We start from the raw sequence: 21,780 nt of genomic DNA, 5'->3' as shown, positions 1-21,780 counted from the left end.
TTAAATGCTCATCAATTAACCATTTCCAATTTAGATAATATAAATAAACACATTTTTTTATTCTTTTTATTTTATATACCTATATACCCTTATCATTCGCCAGCAGGAAATTCAGGGATCACATTGAATGATATTTATATAAAAGAAACAATGACATTGTGAGGTTCAAGTATATTAGATATACTGTACACATAATACACTATCAAAAGTAAAAGCACGAGGTTTCCAAAAACCTTTTGTTCACAAAAAATGATGTAAACATTGGAAAGACATCCAAATGATCAGATAATCTACAAAGTAAATTTCAAAGAACAGTCTGAACTCTTACCTGTGCTCCACTTGAGGTCGACCCGAGGAAGAAATGTTCTGTCAGCGCAACACAGTGACAGTCATGTTTAAGGACTCTCACACCTCTTTTTTACAAGGCTGAAGTTATGGAATCACATGATGGGAGCATAGATCATCAGCAGGCACGCTAGCTCACATGACAGGCCAAATCCTTTTGCTTGGCATGTGTACAGTTTACTCCAACAACATCTTTCATGAAGTGAGGCTTTTTTTTTAACCGCATTATTATTTACCAATATGAAACTATGAAACCTGCCCCGAATCGAATCAGATCGGCAGTTTACCAGAGAGTAAAGTGACCTATATTTTAAAGGGGGATCAAAAAAATGGAGACCAATCCAGCTTTGAAACACTTTTAATGACTTCAAATTATGTGCAATATTAAAATGACACATTACATAGCAATGTTCATAAATTTCTCCTTTGGTTCTGTACAAGGTTCCTGTGTGCTAGCCTTTCTACTCACCAAAGCTCAGTTAAGGACACTTAACTAGCACTCTCCAAATGCTTACCTTTCTTTTCTTATCTGTAGTATTGGACACATCATGTGTCAACGTACGACTTTTTTATTTCCAGAGTTGGACCTAGAGTTAAAAATTGTTTGCTTTTCATAGGAAAAGAAGGTCTTCTACAGTGCAGCTCTAACCATTCTTAGTTCATCGTATCAAACAAGAAAAGTCATTAGTTGACAAAAATATAAAGTACTGTATGAATGAAAGTCTTTGCTGGTGACGGCCTGAATAGCCTAGATTGTCAGATGTTTCGAGTTATCTGTGGGGATGACGGTGTTAGATATGTGGTATTACCATATCTAACTAAGAATGCCTACGGAATATTTCTATGAAATTAAGTTTGCAATTTAGAAATATTATTGTCAAATATTCAAAATATCCTGATTAATATTCAGGATATGCCCTTATATTATTAAACACATGAAAAAGAAAAATAGACATTAATTAATCAAAACAATCAAATAAGTCCTGAATTGACTTCTGTGTTTCAAATAGTTCAACAGACCACGCCCGAAAGTGTGTATATAGTATTAAGAAATGAAAACTGGAAAACTACAAGTTTTGTTTTATCAATAAAGCTATAAACAGCAGCTGGCAGCCAGTTCCCCCTTTTCAAAACAGTTTAAATTCTGAGCAGTCGATCTCAAAGGGAGAAGAGAACTCAAGACCCCTGACCCCCGCAAAGACGTGAAGTGTAGTGAGGTTCAGATTTGGGAGATTGAATCCAAGTGTGTGTGTGTGTGTGTGTGTGTGTGTGTGTTTGTGTGTGTGTGTGTGTGGGGGGGGGGCTTCAGTGTTCATGCATGTCGCCGGTGCCCTGCGCCTGGGCCGCCGTGGCGCTGAGGTACTGCCAGCTGAGCGCGGCGAGGAGCATGGCGGCCGACAGGTAGACAGGGGAGAGGTGTGGTGTCCTGGATGGGAGGGCGGGCGGCAGCGCCGAAGACTTCTCCCGGATCAAAGCAAGAGCGTGAATCGTCTTGGCCCGAGACGGGTCCGTGAGGGAGACTTTCTGGAGGATCTAGGGAGAAAGAGGAGAGGGAAAAAGTTATAGATAAATAGAACGAGAGAACGAGAGAACGACAGACAGACAGACAGATTTGGGTTTTTTTGTCAAGTGATATATTATTGCAGGATTCGTCAGCAGCATATTACATACACAGCAACATATTACATATACAGCATAATTTTATATTGCAGAGGAGGCAATATAGTCCAAATATATTAAGACATTGTATTCTGTAGCGCTTTATAATTTAGTCTCTGTCCTATCTTTTTCTAACCTTGTCAAGGTGCATTTTAAAAATAAAGACAGATAAAATTAACAATAAATAATAAATCAGAAAAATTGAGCTTAAGATAAACAATGAACAATAAACATTTGGCAATATACAATAAACCTCATGATAAACAATTAATATAACCCTAAATACAAACAAGAAGAAAATTGTCAATATACAACATCCCCAAAACATGTTTTTGAAATTTTGCATTCTAGCCATTCTAACATGCCTTTATACCATCCTGTTCCAAAACGGCCCAGAGCTCTGTGAGCCCATGGTGTTTGAGCATGGCTTCTGGGTTTTGTTGTATTTACTCTGTAACTTTCACTGATTTTGAGTCATCAGTCCACAGAAATCTGTTTCTTAACAAATTTGAGGAGACAAATAAACAATCCGGTTGCTTGAAACTTCACTCATATTAGATCTACAAGGTATCATTTAAAAGTTTGCTCCGATTTTGTTGCCGTGCTTCAAGGCACACCACACTGCGACGCACCGTGACTCTCGGACACGGGCATTTTTTGTTTCATGTAAATCAATACTACATAGTACTGAGACACAAATCGGAACGGATCGTTTCAGGACATGTCTTCTGAATTAGAGGACTCACATAAAACACTGACAGAGTTGTCCTATTTCACAGTAGGCTCATCAGAGATCCAAATGTATGTGCACAAGCACTGAAAAAGTGAGTTTTGCATAATACGTCCCTTTTTATTATTAAGAGCTCACTAGCGCTCACCTCGTGGCTGTACTGGGCGATGATGCCCTGGGCGGCTCTGATGTTGGTGGCCTCCATCATGAGCGTGACGGCTTGGCCCTTCCTGATTTTCACCACTCCCTGGAACACCATGGGGTTGTTGTAGCACGCCGACAAGGTGGCTATCGCCATCACCTGGACAAACAGCGAAATAACATGCAAATTATTAATTATTATTATTTTTATTTTTATTTTATTTTTTAAAAGGTGCCTATCAGGCCAGGCCGCGACACAAATATTGAACAAAACTTTGCATAAACCTTTTTATCTTGGCTCTAATGTAAACGTAATACAGAAGATAACCAGTGTTGGTGTAGAACCGTTTACCTGTGGAATGGCACAGAAATTGAAGACGCTCTGGTTGCGCAGACGGACCAGGTAATCGATGACGTCAGGGACGTGGCGCAGGGCGTCAGTCACCAGCAGGTTGAGGCAGGAAAGCGCGGATTCCAACATCTCGGGCTTGGCCAGGTCCTCCAGATGACCCGCGAACTGGCTCCATGCCTAAAGAACGGGAGGGAAAGATTGTATCGTTAAGGCAACAGTCGATGTGACATGCAGAAATTTTTTTGGCAACAATTAAATCCTATCACGTGAATGCCTGAGATAAAACTTGAATGGGTTGATTGTGGACTTTTCATTTCCCTTTGCATGTCGCCCTCCCACAGACCTATGACTATGTAAACACACCCACTCCCATATAGATAAATAAAACTGAAAACAAGCCACAGCCCCCATATCGGAAACAAACTCTTTGAGAAAGCAATTCATGGTTTGGAACCCCAGAGAGAATTCTGAAGAAATTTCGTTCACTGTTCTACTCCATAGTTGTGGCCGTAAGTAAGCACAAACTAACCAGCGCACACATCCTGCAGCAGATGTTTTTACCTCTTTTGGCCAGAAGGCACGGCCCTGCTGCGTGTCCTCCAGATAGTCCCTGATGATGTTGGTCTTCTGGAGGAACAGGCCCATGGAGTTGGCCAGCTCCGTGTCCTGCCCCACCTCGGGGTCTTCCAGCCGGGAAGCCGAGAAGAGCTGCGACAGGCCGATGCCCACCAGCCCCGCCACGTAATGGCAGTACTGCACAGGAGCAGAAACACAGGACGTCAGAAATAGCCCATGGTCATGACAATTCATATTTTGTGTGACCCGCCATTGTTTCTTGTGGTCCGTATCAGGTAAAAATGAGGAATCCTAATAACCTGCTTTCACAAATAGACAAAAGGTTCCACAAATCAAGTTTATAATAAATCTCTAGGGTCTATATGGATAACCCAGGCCAGTTCTGATCTGTACATTAACTGATATCAACCGATAACAACTAATGCTAACGATTGTGTTTCCAATTTCCGAGCTTGAAATGAATGCACCAGCTGTTATACTGCGTTATAGTTCTGTTTAGTTCATATAGGATCTAAAACAGTAAAAATTTGTCAAAGCAGACTCAAGTATAGTCAACATCTCAAGTATTATTATTATATATGTATTATATATGTATATTATATATGTATTAAGTATTATAATAATAAGGTCTTAAAACATTGCAATATGAAGACAAAGTATACAGAGTATATAGTACTTTTTCGATAATTATCTTATGGTTTGTGAAGATCAGACTGGCATTTAATCAAATGTATTCATGATTTCAACAGAGCTTTGAGTGTGTACTTGTGTTTTCCATAGAGAGAGGAAATATTCACCTGGTCCCAGTCTTTCATGGCTCCGACTTCCCTCTCCAGGAATTCAGCCATTCCCATCCCCATGCGCCGGCAGATATCTGAGATGACATCCCGGTATTCCTGACCCAGGTTTCTGAACTCGAGGGAAATCTGGACCGAAAGGAAGGAGAGAATACATACAATGATTAGGCTTGGACTGATTTACGATTAAATCGTATATCATCAATCGACTCCATCATCGGCGATCGACTGCAACGATCGCAATTGACATTGATGACAGAGGGTGTTGGTTTTTTTTTTATCCGTCAGAAAAAATCAGACAATTGAAATGATGTATGTGCAGTTTACAATTTTCTTAAACTGGAACGGAGAGAGAGAGAGTGGGGGAGAGAGGGGACGGACGATCTCCCCCTCTCCGCTCAGAGCTGTCCAGTAACCACTGGTGATCGGGTGTCACTTTCCCTCTACAGTCCTGGACAGTGACTTTTAGGGGCAGGTACTCAAAAAATAAAGAAAAAGGAACTTGGACCCCGAGCTCCTGTTCTAGGCATTTTGCCACTTTCGGCAAACGGAGCAGCAGAGCGGAGTCACAGTGCAGGTGCGCGGAGGTGCGAAGTTCATGAGGAGTTCCTCATGAATATATCTTGCCAGACAATCCGCTACCTGGATACCCATTAATAAAAAATGAAAATAAAAAAGCGAGCCTGATAAGGGCACCGTGTGGCAAGTGACACACACCCCCACCTCTCCACATACCTGCCGCTCAATATGCAAATCTTGTGATTGTAATACAGCAATAAATAATATCATCTCATAGAGAAAGATTTAAATTTATTTTATTCCTGTAGTGTCTCACTTGTATGGAAAATAAATAAACGTAAACCCAACTAAGAGAACTGTTTTTTTATTTGTCCTCCAGACAGCAGTGTGCACCGCCTCCTGTGCCTGCCTTTTATTTTACATCCATTTATTTTTGTTTGCTTCCTACTCGTATGAAACAACATTTCTAAAACACAACTGAGTTAAGGGACTGTCCAAGGCCTAACTCCGTACTGTTCCAATAAAACCTGTGCGTCCCCACTTTCGGGACGCACGTCTCCCTGTTGCTTTCCATTGCTGTGGGACTTAATTTAGTAAAAACTGGATGTTTTTGTGGAAATACTTTACTTGTACATAATAAATCCTGTACTTTTGGAACGGGGAGACTGCCACATTACATTACCACATTACATGACATTTCACTGCATATATGTATGACCATATGTATATGTATGTGACAAATAATCTCTTGAACTTAAACTTGAACTACATTACGTTCTATGGGGGTATAAACCCCAACGCGCGCATGTGCGTGTCCCCGGTAAAATAGTATCGCTAATTGCTGCCCTCCAGCGATCGGCAATTGGAATATTGCACGATCGCCCAAGCCTAACACTGATCAGCCACAACATAAAACCACCACTAATAACCACTAATATTGTGTAGCTCTCCACCACGTGCTGCCAAAACAGCTCTTACCCATCAAGGCACGGACTCCACAAGACTTCTGGAAGTGTCCTGTAGTATCTGGCACCAAGACGTTAGCAGCAGATCCTTTAAGTCCTGGAAGTTGTGAGGTGGGGCACCCATGGATCACTCTTGTTGTTAAAGCACATCCCACAGATGCTCGATCGGATCGGGTGACTCATCAGACCAGGCCACCTTCTTCCATTGCTCCATGGTCCAGTTCAGACACAAGTGCCAATTGTAGGTGCTTTTGGCAGTGGACACTGTGTGCATGGGCACTCTGACCAGTTTGCAGCTACGTTTCAGCAATTTGTGCTACAGTAGTTCTTCTGTGGGATTGGACCAAACGGGCTGGACTTGGCTCCCCACGTTATTATCACTGGGAATGACTTTCATGACTTTATGTATTATAACACATAGTCATCGGCATAGTAACTTTATACCGTAACAAGCGACTACAATTTACAATAAGAAATAAGAGACAGGAAAGACGGCAAGAGACGATAAGAAACTCGAAGCCTGTCTCTCAGCGTCGTCTCCACTGACCGTGGGGAAGTCCTCCAGGACCTGGCGATCCTTCTCATGGCTCTCGGTGAAGCGCCAGTCGGCCTGGTACAGGAATGTGTGGAAGTCGTTCAGCAGGGGAACCTTCTTCTCCAGCGGGATCGTCATGTCGTCCTCCACGGTGTCCAGCGCCCGAAGCACCAGATAGAAGATACACACAGCGTGTCTGGGTGGAGACAGTTTTATTTATTTTAGCCTCATTGTAGATGGTGAATGTTGTGGTATTTGTATTTTAATTACTTAAATTGTTATTGTGCATTTGTTGTGATGTCTGCTTCTGTACTGCTGTACCAACCCGCCCAAGTATATATCTCTCTCTCTATCTATCTATCTATCCATCCATTTCTTACATTCTTGTATGTATACTGGCAATCTTGCATATGTAGTTGGTATATCTGTTTGTATATTTGGACACTTTTTAAACTGTTATTCATTTAATTCATTCTTATTCTTGTTTGAATATTTGTATTTTATGTCTGTTGGCACTTGCACCAGGAGGAAACCCTTGTGCGTCCTGCACTAGAAAAAGGTTATAAAGATTTCTATCCATCCATCCATCTTTTACTGACATTCACAGATGATCACATAGTTTATTTCAATATTATTCAACATTTAAAATGCTCTTCATTTATAATTTTGTTCCCTTCTTTAAATATATAAATGAGTTTGTTGACAACTTGTGGAGGGAGCCACGCCCCCTCCCGCAGAGTCTCACCGTAACTCTCCGTCCAGCGCCTGGATAACCGCTGCAAAGCTCCGGCTGGTCTGGTTCAGGTACACGTAGCAGGTGCTCAGGCTCTGGCTCATGGCGTCCTGGCAGGAGGAGCACAGGAACACGGGGTGTCGGTGGGGGGACGACCCCGCGGGGGGGAGCGCGCCGGGCCGGGCGGCCCTGCAACCCGCCTGCTGCGCGCCGCGCTCGCCGAGCCTGCCCCCGGCCAGGAGAGAGCGAGAGGCGGACGCCGGGCTGCGAGGGGCGAGCGCCAGGGAGCGCTTAAAGATCCACTTGCAGCAGGCCCCCGCCATGCGGAGAGCCCTGGCGTGCGGACACGCAGAGGACAAGCGGGTCGAGGGACGCGACGGCTGACATGTATGTACCCGACTCGCTGATCTCACAAACAAAACTCGACCGGAAGTAGTCGCAACCAGTGCGGAAATAGACTATCCACATGCCTTGTAGGTCTGTCCGTGGTTCGCATGCGCATTAGCACCCCCCCCCCCCCCCCCCCCGTTGGCATGCACTTGTACATTTCCACTTTAGTGCGCTGAGAAACCGGGCTTCGTGTTTTCAAACGCGTCAACTGTGGAAAGACAACTCGATCGCATATTTTTATTTGGTGCAACAACCATAATTATGTATTTTTATAAAAGCAGAAGCGGATTGAGCGAGGAAGTCTGTTTTTATAGTGCTAGTGACATCTAGTGGAAGACACAGGGAATGACAAGTGCGACTGTTATAAGTCTTGTGTGTGTATGTACATATATATATATATATATATATATATATATATATATATATATATATATATATATATATATACACACACACACAGACACACTCTGTATATACATATGTATATAATGTATATATTTTGTGTCTATTTATTTTACTTGGCCGTTTCCCATTTTTCTTTTGTCAACTTAACCTTTAGAATACAAAAGGTTTACAGTACCAAACTAGGATCTGCAGCCCATATGAATTGCCCCTAATGGAATTGCGATGGGTCCACAGTGGGTTTTTTTTTTTTTCATTCTCTTTTTGTTTGACATTTTTGTAATTATATATTTTCACAAAATATTTACACTCGTCCTCGCCTCGGCCTCATCTATGACGGCGCGCGTTTTTTTTGTTTGTTGTTATTGTTAGCTCTGCACTTGCTGTCAGCATGTTAATGTTGAATGTTAAATCACATGGCCGTTCATTATAGCCGGACAATTAATGTATTGCATATAGCATATAAACAAAATATTATTTAGTTTGGGGGGAGATGGGGTCCTCGGCCAGTATTGTCTACCAAGGGTGCCACATTATTATACATTTTAAATATTGTGTGGGATATATGAGTTGCGTTTGAAATTAAAATCCCATCAAAAAATGAGGCCAGCCGTTGACGCAATGATTTGATGCATTGATGGGATGATTGAGAGTGGGCTACCGGTATAACGACACAGTGCAACCTCTACAGCTCAAATCAGTAGGGAGACGTGGATTAAGTGTCCAACATGCGCAGAGCATCTCTCCCCCGGTGAACCCTTCAATCTCATTATGTAACTGGCTAGGACCTGAGCCAAGCCTGCCTGGGAACCAACAGTGGGATCCTACATCGGGCTCCATACATGTTCTCTGCCCACCAAGATATCGGTCCATCAATGAAGGCCTCAAGGACATTGGGGGGTATCTGCTGCTACAGTGTTGGTATTCTACATACATACCCTGCTGCACGCTGCACATGTATTCACACATATTATTATATTATCATATTATATATTTGCTTGTATATGTTTTGTATCATTGTGACTACCTGCTTTGTTTTGCACAGCCTGCACAGTCCAATTTTTCATATGAAAGTGGGTTGCAGTATTATTTCTGTGCGTGCAATACCATTTCCCAGTGCTATTTTATGTGGTGTCAAAAGTGGGATTTTGCCTTGTACTGTAGCTCCAAACACCCATTGTATGTACTGTACATCAGGTGCACGATATGGTACTGACTTTCAATTATGTGTGCAAGTTGATTCCGGCTGCAAATGCAACCTGTGATTTTTTTTAATATATTTGTTGGATAGTGTAAGTTACCGTAGTCATCGACACAAATGACATTAGACTAATAATAATTATTATAAAAACACCCAGGGCTCCCACGCTGTACTCACATAGTCCAACTTTGGCATGACAGCCCGGCACCCTCCCATCTTGAACCTGAGCAGGTTGACGATCTCTTCCGGGTGCCCCAACGATTTAAGGATATCCATGGCGACCGGGTGCGATTTGGAGCAGGCGAATGACTAGAGTTGCTTGTTCTAAGCGGCCAGCATCCCCTCCATTAAAGCGCGGCAGTGAGGAGACGTCCAGGAAGGGGCGCCGTTGGGGGTAAAAAAAAAACCAAAAAAAAAAAACGAGTCAATCGCAAACGTCGTCAGATCGAGCGACGCGTGTGATTGGCTGGTGGGTCATGGGCTTAGCGCGCAGCGGCCAATGAGCGGCTTGAGAGACTGGTGTGATGCCCCGCCCTTTATGACGTAGAGGAATTGGAGACTTGCTATTGGTTCCTCGTACAACAACGCTATCCGGTGTAGTGCGAAAAGGTTCCCATAGAGACGCACCATCTCCGCAGATAGTGTTCCTTTCCTTTCCCGCGTACATATTATTTCGTTTAGATTGAACAGAATAATGACTTTATCACAGATAGATAGATAGATGCATACATACATACAGTACATACCGTGCATACATACATACATACATACATACATACATACATACATACATACATACATACATATAGTGCATACATACATACATACATACATACATATAGTGCATACATACATACAGTACATACAGTGCATACATACATAAATACATGCAGTACATACAGTGCATACACACATACATATATACATACATACATACATACATGCATACATGCATACATGCATACATACAGTTGATACATACTATTTTGGGTTTATTGTCAATATGCATTGAACCTAAAAAATAACCAAAAATAGTCAGAAATTGCAATATACAGTAATGCCTCGAGTTTAATATATAATTATTTAGATATTCAAACGGACAGAGTAACAGCCCAAATTGTGCGGTGTGGAGGGGGGTGCACCTGATGGCTTAATATTTGGTACAGTGGTTAACGTGTAACGTGGGCTCCGGGGACCCATCGGTGTCCTTCAAGAGGTTCCAGGGGGTCCATGGCAAAATGATTAATAGTTCAACTTCACTTTTATTTCATTTACAAGACGTAACAGCCATTATATAATGCACAATAATAACTGTTTTGATCCTGGTTTCACTGTTGTTTCTGTAACTATAGTATAGAAAGGCAGTGAAGTTTGGAATGAATCATATCTAAAGATACAAATTAACAACACAAATCTAATTCAATGGGGTCTATGGCCTAATGTGTATCAAATGGAGGGTCCCTGATGGGGAAAAGGTTAGGAATCACTGTGCTAGATAATGTGATTGTAGCTCATAGTCTAAATGTGAGAAATCATGGGTCATCACCTGTGGTACAAAGCCTATTGGCTGAATCTGGGGCAGAGGACAGAGCTCAGCTTATTTTCTCCTCAGCAGCGAGGGATACAAGATCCACCGTCCCAGAATGGACTCGGAAAGAGGCTTTCCTGGCTCTCCCCTACCCTTTCCTTACCCCATCTGTCTCTTGCTTTATTGTCGTGGAACAGCTTCCTGTGGGCATGAGGCAACTCTTGAGGAATTACAAACTTTCTGTAGCAGCATGTTTGACTGTCTATAGATGTACAGATACAAACAAATGTTCATTTGTTTTTATATGCGATTTGATGGTTATACAGCAGGGGTGGGCAAGCTTTATGGCTCAAGGGCCACCTTTAGTTTTTAAAACTGACCGGCGGGCCAGACCATTAGTAGATAAGGTGAAAATGAGCAAGCATAAAGTGTAAAAAGGTATTTATCACAACATTGATATCAAAATTGACTCTTTATCTCTTGCTCCTACCAAGGCTGCAAGGAATCTAGGTGTCATTATCGATGAGCAACTGACATTCTCGGACCATGTTGCCGGCGTCTCTTGGTCGTGCCGCTTCGCACTATTCAACAACAAAAGTCAGGCCGTACCTGATTTCCCGCCTCGACTACTGCAACGCCCTCTTAACAGGCTTGCCGGCTTGTGCGGTGAAGCCACTGCAGATGATACAGAATGCGGCGGCGCGACTGGTGCTCAACCAGCCAAAGAGTCCACACATCACTCCGCTGCTTATTGAGCTCCACTGGTTACCTGTAGCCGCTCGCATCAAGTTCTAGTCTCTGATGCTGGCCTACAGAGTGATTGTTGGGAATGCTCTTGTAAGAGCACAGGTAACCCCCCGGATGCACAACCACGGCAATCCAGGCTATTCTCATTTGTAGTTCCACGTTGGTGTAACAAGCTGCCAAAAACCACCAGAGCAGGGGCCTCCCTCTCTGTCTTTAAGAAGCACTTGAAGACCCAACACTTCAGAGAGCACCTCCTCTCCTAACTTACAATTACTTAGCACTACTTAGCAGTAATTATTTATTGTTACACTAATGTTTCTGTTGCAATGTAGCTTGAATGTAATTCTCCCATGTAAGTCCCTTTGGATAAAAGCATCTGCTAAATGACTAAATGTAATGTTAATGTAATGTAAATGTAAAATATATGTGAAATCTATTTCCTCTTATCCCATTTTTTAATTAATAAATTCATTTTTAAATAAGAAAACACAACAACTCACCATTGATGGATTTAATGAGAACAGTGTTGCTGGTCACCCTTTTTTTGCCAGTGCATCAAAATCTGGTGCCATTTTCGTTGTGGAAATTGGTAGGACAGTGCTCAGGTGTTCATCAGTAAGCTGGGCTCTATGGCATGTTTTGTTTATGTAGGTAGAGCCAAATAACACCAGAATCTTCTGTGCCAACTGTGGGATGTTTGAAAACCTTGTCTCATTCAGTGAAGCATAAAACGTATCCAGTTTGACGGAGTTGAACTTCTCTTTTAGGACAGAGTCAGACTGGAGATCAATCCGCTCCAACTGTAATTCCTGCGGTGCTGCCTCATAATCCAATGACAGGGGACATGACACCAGCTGAAGTGACTTCTCAAACTTTTCAAAATCAGAGAATCGACGGCAGAATTCTCTGTGCAAGTCGTCCAGCGAGTTACTGTATTTGCTTGCTTGTTGGGAGGCTTGTTTCAGCGGTGCTAGCATGGGGAAATGCTCAAATGATTTGTTTGTCATTTGTTTAGAGAACAAAGTCAATTTTACCTTGAAGGCGTTCACGTTTGAATACATGTTATATACGAACTGATCTTTCCCTTGTTGCTTCACGTTCAGCTCATTCATGTGTGCTAGTATGTCCACAGCGAACGCCAAATCACAAAGCCAGTGTGTGTCTTTCAGCTGGAGAAAATAAATATATAAATTGAAAGAAAGAATAGAAAAATATTTTGCAATCCAATCTTTGTTGAAAACCCGATCCTCGCTGTCAATTTTGTGCTTTTTTTTGTCCACTCATTTTGTTATGGGTGATGCATACGTGATGATCAGGTAAAGTCAAGAAAAGTGACTTGACATCAGAGAAGGCCCAGCAATGCGCCATCTGGTGGTACCATTAAGTATTACAGGAAAATAAGAGCACGATGAATACTACAAATTTAAATATATTATAGGATTTTTGTTGATGAAAATGCCTCGCAGGCCGGATTAAACGCCGTGGGCCTGCGGAGTTTGTCCACTCTTGTTGCCTTGTTGCATTTTTTGCATTTCGAATTTTCGAAGCTTTCTACTGCAACACCCAAAAGCAGAGGCAGACAGTATATAGAATGTTTGTGGGAGTCTCTCCCCACCCGTACGGGTTTAGGGAGGGAGACAGAGTCTTTCTGGCAGTGTGGCACCGCCATGGTGAAGGTTTTTTTTAACAAATGCCTAACAGCGATGCCTTTTTAACAAAAAGGCATCGCTGGCAAAAACGGGAACATAAAATAAAAATAATAATTAGTCTGTTTCTACTTGGTCGCAGTATGGTCCGCAGGCGTTTCCGCGTCCTGCACCACGCGATCCCCACTGAAAGACAAACAACACATAAGAAAACTCTCCCAGCCGCTAATGAGCCTGATTGGCGGACCCAGTACAGCTGTGCCGCGGCAGGAAGAAGCCAGTACCGTCGTCATCTGCACACCGTGGCTTAACAACCCCTCCTCGTCTGCCACACACCCCCACCGACCGACTTTGGCTGGGGAGCCGTTTAGCCGCCAGCCAACCCCCCAGAGTGGGAAAGGAAGTCGGCCACCACCACATCCCCGGCCTATAGATCATTTTGAACTTAGGGCTGAAGAGCCAGGTACCAACAGATGGTCTGTGCATTGGTATCCTTTACGCGGTGGAGCCACTGCAGCAGGGCGTGGCCCAAACAGAGGGTGAAAGGGCACCCCAGGAGGTAGTACCGGAGGCCGCTGACTGCCCACTTGATGCCGAGGCCCTCCTTCTCGACCGTGCTGTACCTGGACTCTCGCTCTGAGAGCTTGCGGCTGATCTACAGCACCGGTCGATGGGCACCCTCCACCTGCTGGGACAACAATGTCCCCAGCCCTCTGCTCCCAGCCCTCTGTCCAACAGTCGCTGTGCAAGCAGAAAAGGAGGGGAAAATGAGGTGTACACAGCACTGGCTTCCTACAAAGAGCTGATTTTACTCGATCAAAGGCCTGCTGGCACAGCTCTGTCCACTGGACCGGGTCTGACGACCATTCCAAGATAAATCAGACAAAGGACAAAGCCATCGATTTTAACTACTTGCTCAAAGGCCACCCGTAGGGTATTGTCCTGTGACTGCAGAAACAAAAAGGCTTGTTGGCAAAAACGAGAACATAGAATAAAAAAGAATAATCAGTCTGTATCGTCTCGGTCCTGTCTGCATGTCTTTCCGTGTCCTGCGCCACACCATACCCGCTGCAAGACAAAACAACACATAAAAAAACTCTCGAGGCCGGGTCCGACTAATCAGCGCTAATGGGGCTGATTTGGTGGACCCAGGACAGCTGCGCTGCAGTGAAACCACGTCCCCTCATCTGCCACAATTTTCTTTGCTAATACATCATACATACATGCAAAATTAGCCCTCTAGTGCACGATGCATGCAATCCCCTCTAAAAAAATATGTGGTGTGGGGATGGTGTGGTTTGAGCAGCCACACCTGTCCTGGGTCTAGGTCAGGGGTGGGCAATCTACGGCCCGCGGGCCACATCCGGCCCGTTGGTCTTTTTAATCCGACCCGCCGAAGATTGGTACAGAATTATTATATATATATTTTTTAACCTGTGCTGTCAGCATGCTGGGCATACAACACAGAGTATTTCTATGCCTTTGCATTCAGGACAGAGTTAGTCTGCAAGTGGAGATTAAGTTCTCAACCTGCAATGCAACTCTTTATTAATTCTTAAATCATCAAGAACTGCTGCAATAACTCTGTCCTGTGGACGACCTGTAGGATGACAAGAGCACAGTTTTTGGTTATGGAGAGCCACCACCAACCCCCCTCTTTGGAGAACTATTTATCATGTTTGGGTCTATAAACAACTGATCACTACTCCAAGAGGGGGAGAATCACCACGGCGAGACAAACATAGAAACAAACAACATTTACACAAAAACATGAACATTGGACGACAACATGTATTGAAAAACTGAATAAGGTCCAGGAAAACTGGAAATACAACTGGTCACGTGGCCTCTTCCTGTCATTATTATGTCAGTAAATGAGGGAGTAAAGGCGAGGAATGCAACCAGGAGGTTGCTGGGGTACACTCCAAGCAGGTGTGCGTGCGTGTGTAAGTAAGATGTCCACCGGTGAGTGTACATGACTTATGCCCATTGGTACTGGTGTAGAATGTTGGTAATATGTTGCGCCGCCTCCAAGTAGCGCAAGGGGCCCGAAGCCCCCCCTGGACTCCACAGCTCCGCAGACAACCCTCAGCAAAACACCTTTATCTGACAAACTGCCATCCAAGAATCAAGCACGAAGGCAAGTTATTTGCTGGCATTCAAATTAGCAAAAGCCAGCAAGCCTTTCTCCGAAGGGGAGTTTCTCAAAGAGTGCATGGTAGAGACAGCAGGTATCTTGTGTCCTGAGAGCAAGAACAAATTTGAAAAAATTAGCTTATCACGCAGGACAATGACTCGCCGTGTTGAACTAATTGACGAAGACTTAGCTAGCAAGCTAAACAAAAAAGCAGAGTCATTTACATTATATTCTTTGGCAACTGGACGAAAATAATGACATAAAGGACACCGCTCAGCTTTTTATTTTTATCAGAGGGATTAATGACAATTTTGAGATAACGGAGGAGTTTCTGGCCATGGAATCCCTAAAAGGGAGCAGCAAGTAATTTTCCTACACTGCATAATTCACCAGGAAGCACTGTGTAAATCCGTATTGCAGCATGACCGTGTGGTGAAGCCAGTTGTAAAACTCGTTAACTTTATTCGAGCGAGGGGACTTCAGTTTCTTGAAGAAACTGACGCTGATCACACTTGCTTTACCATTCGAATGTCCACTGGTTAAGTTTTGGGAAAGTATGTCAACGAGTGTGGGAGCTCAAACAGGAGGTTATCTCATGTTTGGAGCTGCTTGAGAACGCTGACAAGTTTCCTAAGCTGAGTGACACAGATTGGCTTTGTGATTTAGCTTTTGCTGTGGACATTCTGACACACATGAATGAGCTGAACATGAAGCTACAAGGGAAAGACCAGTTTGTGCATGAAATGCATACAAACGTCAGGGCCTTCAAAGCCAAGCTAGCTTTATTCTCAAAGCAAATGTCAAACAAGTATTTCGCTCCTTTCCCAACCCTGGCTATGCTGAAAGAGGCCCCGCAACATGTGGAAAAAATACAGGAAATCACTGGATGACCTGCATTAAGAATTCTGTCGTCGGTTCCCAGATTTTGGAAAAAATTGACAAGTCACTTCAGCTGGTGTCATGTCCCTTTTAACAAGACCCTGAAACGGCGCCACAGGAGTCGCAGTTGGAACTGATTGATCTCCAGTGTGACACCGTCTTAAAGGAGATGTTCAGCTCTCTTAAACTGGATGAGTTTTATGCTTCGTTAAGCGCAGCCAAATTTCCAAACATCCAGAAGATGGCGCAGAGGATGCTGGTGTTGTTTGGTTCTACGTATGTGTGTGAACAGACTTTTAGTGTGATGAACACCAACAAAGCACCCCACAGATCCCAGTTGAGTGAGAATTGCCACAGCAAAACTAACACCAGACTGCAATGCACTGGCAAAAATGGGTGATCAGCAACACTGTTCCCACTAAAAGGTAAGTGTATTAACACTATAATGCTTTTTTTCTGTTTATGTTTGATATGTATGCATCTTGTGCTGACCCGGCCCATCTGTCAAATTTTAAAAGTCAATGTGGCCCCTGAGCCAAAAAGTTTGCCCACCCCTGGTCTAGGTAATTGGGGACCAGGATCAGTTCGGCTGCCTACCTGTTGCTCGTTGGGTGGTCTAACGAGTAACAGGTAAAATCCCCATCCCCACACCACACACACTCAAGAGAGGAGCCCTTGTCAAGACACGTGTCCACCTGCTCCTGGGCTAATTACAACTAGCCCACTCTCTACAATATATACAATGATCTGTGTGTCTTAAACCCCGTCTTCTGTGTCTCTTTGCTGGAGGTCCCCGAAAACCCCACTTAGGTGGCATGTGGTAGGCCAAACTGCTACAATATACTTTGGAGGGAGTTACTGTAGTTCGCCATCTCATTTGCTGTCATTTCAATCATTAGAACAATCTATAAATGATAGATCTACATTTTATAGGTGCAAAATGACAAACTCGTAAAATGCATAGTAAAATGTGGAGAGCATTATGGATCCTGTCAGAATCCTCAGTGTTTACATAATGAAGACCTGAGCTTCTATGTCGCTAATCCGGTTCTCACTTTGCAGTGAGCATACAGAAGAGTATGATGCAGTGTGTGTGTGTGTGTGTGTGTGTGTGTGTGTGTGTGTGTGTGTGTGTGTGTGTGTGTGTGTGTGTGTGTGTGTGTGTGTGTGTGTGTGTGTGTGTGTGCGCGCGCGTGCATGTGCATGTTTGCACACGCGCGTGTGTGTGTATTTGTGTTTATCAACTTCATGACCTGAACTATAATATAGTTCAAACTCCGTATTATGGAGTTTGTCCACTCTTGTTGCCTTGTTGCATTTTTGCATTTCGAATTTTCGAAGCTTTCTACGGCAACACCCAAAAGCAGAGGCAGACAGTAACGCCCAGAGCCGGACCAACGTGTTAATGTACATTCTGTGTTAAACGCAACTGTTAAAATAGCTCAAAGGTGTGTTGTGCAAGATGTGCCTCTGACTGACATGTGCCTCTGACTTTAGTGTCATAGAATTTTGCTCAAGGGCCAGACAGAAAGGCAGAAGTTCACACTGAATAAACAACAGAGAATTTTCTCTCTGCAATTTCCTCAAGGCGGGACACACTCATCCAACTCACTCATTTATCATCCTAAATCAAAAGTGTTTTGTTTGGCAACTCTTCGGCAAAAAGGAGGAGCTAGTTTCTGTCACTAGAGGGAAACTTTCGAACTGATACCAGGGTGTAGCCAGGTGTACAGTGCAGTAGTTCAGAAGCCTCCTCTCTGTTTACCTGGAAAGACTGTCTTAGTTTTTTTGGGATTATCAACTATTTTTTATTTAAGATCCAATTTGACAACAGATGGTTTATACGATAGACTTCAGCAGTATTAAACTGGCTGTGTAGAGATCCCTGAACCCTCTGAGACGAGGCTTCTGCATGGAACTGTCTCTGTGAGTAAACCAAGGTCTTAAAGAACAACAATGGAACTTTTCTGGTTGTATTTTGTTGAACATTGTATACTGACTGATATATCACCTAACTGTTACATTTTTGGCACATAACAGGAATTATATATGTATTAGTGTATGTATTCGTACATGAATGATAATTTGATCCTAGATCTTGTATTCTGTGATCTTCATTCTCATAATGTTGAGCTATATCTTCTTCTTTGCTTTGTCCTTTCTTGCTCCTACAGTAAAGGCTTCCTTTCTATTCATTATAATTTAATTCAATCATAATTCTAATTCAATTTTATGAACTCGACTGTTCTAGCTGAGAGAAATATCCATATTATTCATGGTTGCTCCAGTTCTTCTTACGTGCCATAAACTGATAAAAAAAAACATTTTTGTGTGAAAGCCCCAATAGCCATTGGCAAAATATCATAACGTTGTTGTTGGATCGCATTACTCCAACAAAATTCTTATATTTGCATTTGTAAAAGTTGAACAGTTCTAGTTCCATAGCATTTAGTAAAGTCTAATTCCTGATCCAGTAAAACTGTGCTTCCTGCATTCAGGTTGAAACGTAAAAAGCCTGTTCTTGATGATAAAGAAGATGGGCTTCCATATCCTCCATACAGCAAGAGAGTTTTGTCATGTCCGACTGATGTGCTGAAAGGAAACCAGGTTTACAGGACTAGTGAAGCCAAGCGCAAAGAGAGCAGGATCTGGCACTGCATAAAGTGAGTACACTCATCTTAAAAGGGAAACACCACCCATTTCCAGTATTAACATACACATAACATAACCTATACCCCCCGAGCTGTTATGTGGTCCATAGTACACTACTATGACCATGGCCCGCCTGCTAGAGAACCTCTTATAATCTAACTATATTATATAACTAAAAAGGAAGGAATCGCTGCATGTTTGTAACGCTACGGTCGCACAGGGCTGCAGCGTGAAGCCGAGCAGCTCTTGTCATTGTACTGTCACACTGCCGGCGACAGGCTTCTGTGCCGGGTCCTGTGCGAGGGTCCCTTATTTTATCGATAGTTTAGGGGACGTTTTTCATAAAAAAAATAAAATTTTAAAAAAAGGAACAAATACGCACTTGTCCGAGTGTCCATTTTCCAAGGATGAGCGCCACTGAGAACGTATCTTCCCTCCTTTTGGCTGTTGCCGGGCGCTCGGCTCTTCTTATTTGCATAAAGTTGAAACCTGCTCAACTTGTCGCCGTGAAGCCGTCAGCTGGTCGCCGGATGTTGCTCCGCCCCTTGCATCCGGATGAAGCCGTGCTCCGTTTGAAATGCATTGCAGTCTGTCGCATTGCAGCCTGTCGCTTTGCAGCGCCCAGTCACCGGCAGTGTGACCGCACCGTATGTCTGTCTGTATATGTCCTTCGATAATCTCGACAACCGCTCATCCAGTCTACTTCACACTTTGTGGGTGTATTGCTGTCCCCAGCAATACACCCACAGGGACGTGCAGTGTCGAATTGTGTGCAATTTGGACACGCGCCACGTGTAATATTCTGAAATCTGAAACAGAAATGATCCTTTAATATAGCAATGGAATAAGTGGAGACAACTCATGAGTCAAAGGGTGTACAAGTATACTTTTAAAAGTTGTGATTTGTGAAAGTTGTGAAAATTGTTCTTTGTTTCATGCTCTACTGTAGATGTTTAAATGCATGTAATCGTTAGCACTACTGTAATGGCACTTGTTTGCGTAATGTGATAGACATCTTTTGTTGAACATTATCTTTACAACAAGCAGATCTCAATGTTCTTTGTTTGTTTATAGCCCCAGTCCCCATCACCCTAGTGCATTTGTTGAAGGCGTGAAGGATCTTAGAGACACGAAAGGCCTCCTCGGTCAGATATCCTTCTGGGCGGACACACAACGCTCCGTGAACAAAGTCCTGGAGCATCTGGAGCTCGGACGTGGCGTCGGCGACACGACGCTTGAGCACGCCACCAACGAGAGGTTTTTAGAATTCCATCGTGACATCACAGGGGAATGCGGGGCCGAGGACAGGCAGCACTCATGGGCGGTCATCGAGAAACAGCAGGAGGTTCTCATGTACGGGCCCTACTATCCCAATTACCACAGCGGGGAGCACAGCGAGGATGTCGTGGTCAGACAGACCGAGGAGCTGCTGGAGCTGAAAAGTTCCTCGGAGGAGTGGAGCGTCTACGTCTTCACCCAGAACAGCCCTTGTTTGGCCCGAAACACGTGGCCGTGCATGCTACACCTGGTTCAGAAGGCTCATGAATGGCACATGATCTACGGTGTTAGAACTCATATAGGTTACGTGAAATGCTGGGGTTTCAAAGGACACAAGGAGAATCTGTTTCGGGATATCGACTATAGGCAGCTGGACTTGGTAGATTTAAGTGAAGACCATGGATGCTACCTAAGAGCGGCTCAAAAGGGCGGTCTTACTCCATTATGTGAGAATCTCTACTCTGCTATCAAACAATTGTTCAAGCTGGGACTGCTGAATGTGAAATTCCCTCTGATAAACTCTGTGCAGGATTGGAAAATTTGCTTCAAACGCATGGAGGACATATTGGAAACCGAACCACAGGACAGGAGAGATATCTTGACGCCAGTGATAAGCTCCATGACTGAAGCTGTGGAGGAATTGCTTTCCAAAGAGGAGGATCTTTTTGAAGAACACCTCGAGCGAGGGGAAAAAATGGTGCTTAAGTACAATTTTAACTCACAAACATCATATGACCCGGTCTACACACAGATGAGGCAGGCATTCGTCCTGTGTTGGACAGACGTGGTTAGGAACAGATATGCAGAATTTATCAGGGAGAGATTGACTGAAGACTTCAACCGATGCAGCACCTGGCTGTTCAGCAAGGATATAGCGAGGGTCTGCAAAGAATACGTTCAAATAGGGAGGATACGGTTTTCTGCTGAACATTCAAAACTTCTCTAAGTACCTTGAGAACCCAAAAGAAGGTTGGCTGAGCAATATAGAGTGAAAACAATGTTCCAGTTTTTTTTTAATCTAAATTTTCTGGACCTAGATAACAGATATTCAAAAGAGCAGGGTGGGAATGTTTTCACTATAAAGGGAGGAATCTGTCTGTCTGTCTATCTGTCTGTCTGTTTGTATGTCTGTATGTCCTTTGGTTATCTAGACAACCGTTCATTCATTCAACTTGGCACTTGGCGGGTGTATTGCTGGGGACCCAAGGACGTGCTGTGTCGAATCTAGTGTCTTTCCCAGGTGTATGACTCTAAACGGAAGTTTCGTCTTCCATTGTGGAACACACGGCTGAATCATTGACGTTTGCTAAACTGTGCCATTCAAGTCAGTCTTAGAACTGGACCCTTAAGGGTAAGTGTAAGAAGAGAGTGACTGAAAGAGCGTCCCCGTTGTGCACAGTGCTGTTTTTGTTTCGTCCAATAAAGAAAAAGTAAAATGAAGTCTGTCATGTCCGACCGATTGAGCCCGTGTGTGGATAGAGCAGGTCATTGTCCGCAGAATTTTCAGCAAGCCAGTGGGCGTGTTGATGACATTTATATCATGCGACAGCGCATGACAAATGTCATGA

The 21,780-nt window shown here is 43.5% G+C and overlaps 1 protein-coding gene and 1 long non-coding RNA gene across 4 annotated transcripts in view; one reads left to right on the top strand and one right to left on the bottom strand.

The window, feature by feature from the left end:
* Positions 1 to 685: 685 nt before the first annotated feature.
* Positions 686 to 9,685, bottom strand: fdft1 (farnesyl-diphosphate farnesyltransferase 1). 3 transcript variants are annotated; one of them, XM_079996570.1, is made up of 8 exons: positions 9,523 to 9,685; positions 7,365 to 7,462; positions 6,632 to 6,815; positions 4,601 to 4,729; positions 3,789 to 3,980; positions 3,228 to 3,404; positions 2,883 to 3,035; positions 686 to 1,878 (listed from the first exon to the last, which is right to left on the bottom strand). In XM_079996570.1, the coding sequence occupies exons 1-8, from the start codon at positions 9,619 to 9,621 to the stop codon at positions 1,651 to 1,653; spliced, it is 1,260 nt and encodes a 419-aa protein (XP_079852696.1). In that variant the 5' UTR covers positions 9,622 to 9,685; the 3' UTR covers positions 686 to 1,650. The 3 variants fall into 3 exon arrangements, with proteins under 3 accessions (XP_079852696.1, XP_079852694.1, XP_079852695.1); XM_079996568.1 differs by having other exon boundaries at positions 7,365 to 7,685; positions 9,523 to 9,566; XM_079996569.1 differs by lacking the exon at positions 9,523 to 9,685 and having other exon boundaries at positions 7,365 to 7,752.
* The window catches only part of LOC307227291, a 19,835-nt gene continuing 5,664 nt past the window's right edge, over positions 7,610 to 21,780 (top strand). Inside the window, exon 1 of the long non-coding RNA XR_013844051.1 lies at positions 7,610 to 7,739. This is a non-coding gene — a long non-coding RNA (uncharacterized lncRNA). The remainder of the gene's footprint in view (positions 7,740 to 21,780) is intronic.

This window comes from Zeus faber (assembly GCF_960531495.2).
Source record: "Zeus faber genome assembly, chromosome: 2".
Classification (NCBI taxonomy): Eukaryota; Metazoa; Chordata; class Actinopteri; order Zeiformes; family Zeidae; genus Zeus; species Zeus faber.
This window is presented reverse-complemented; position numbering and strand designations above follow the sequence as displayed.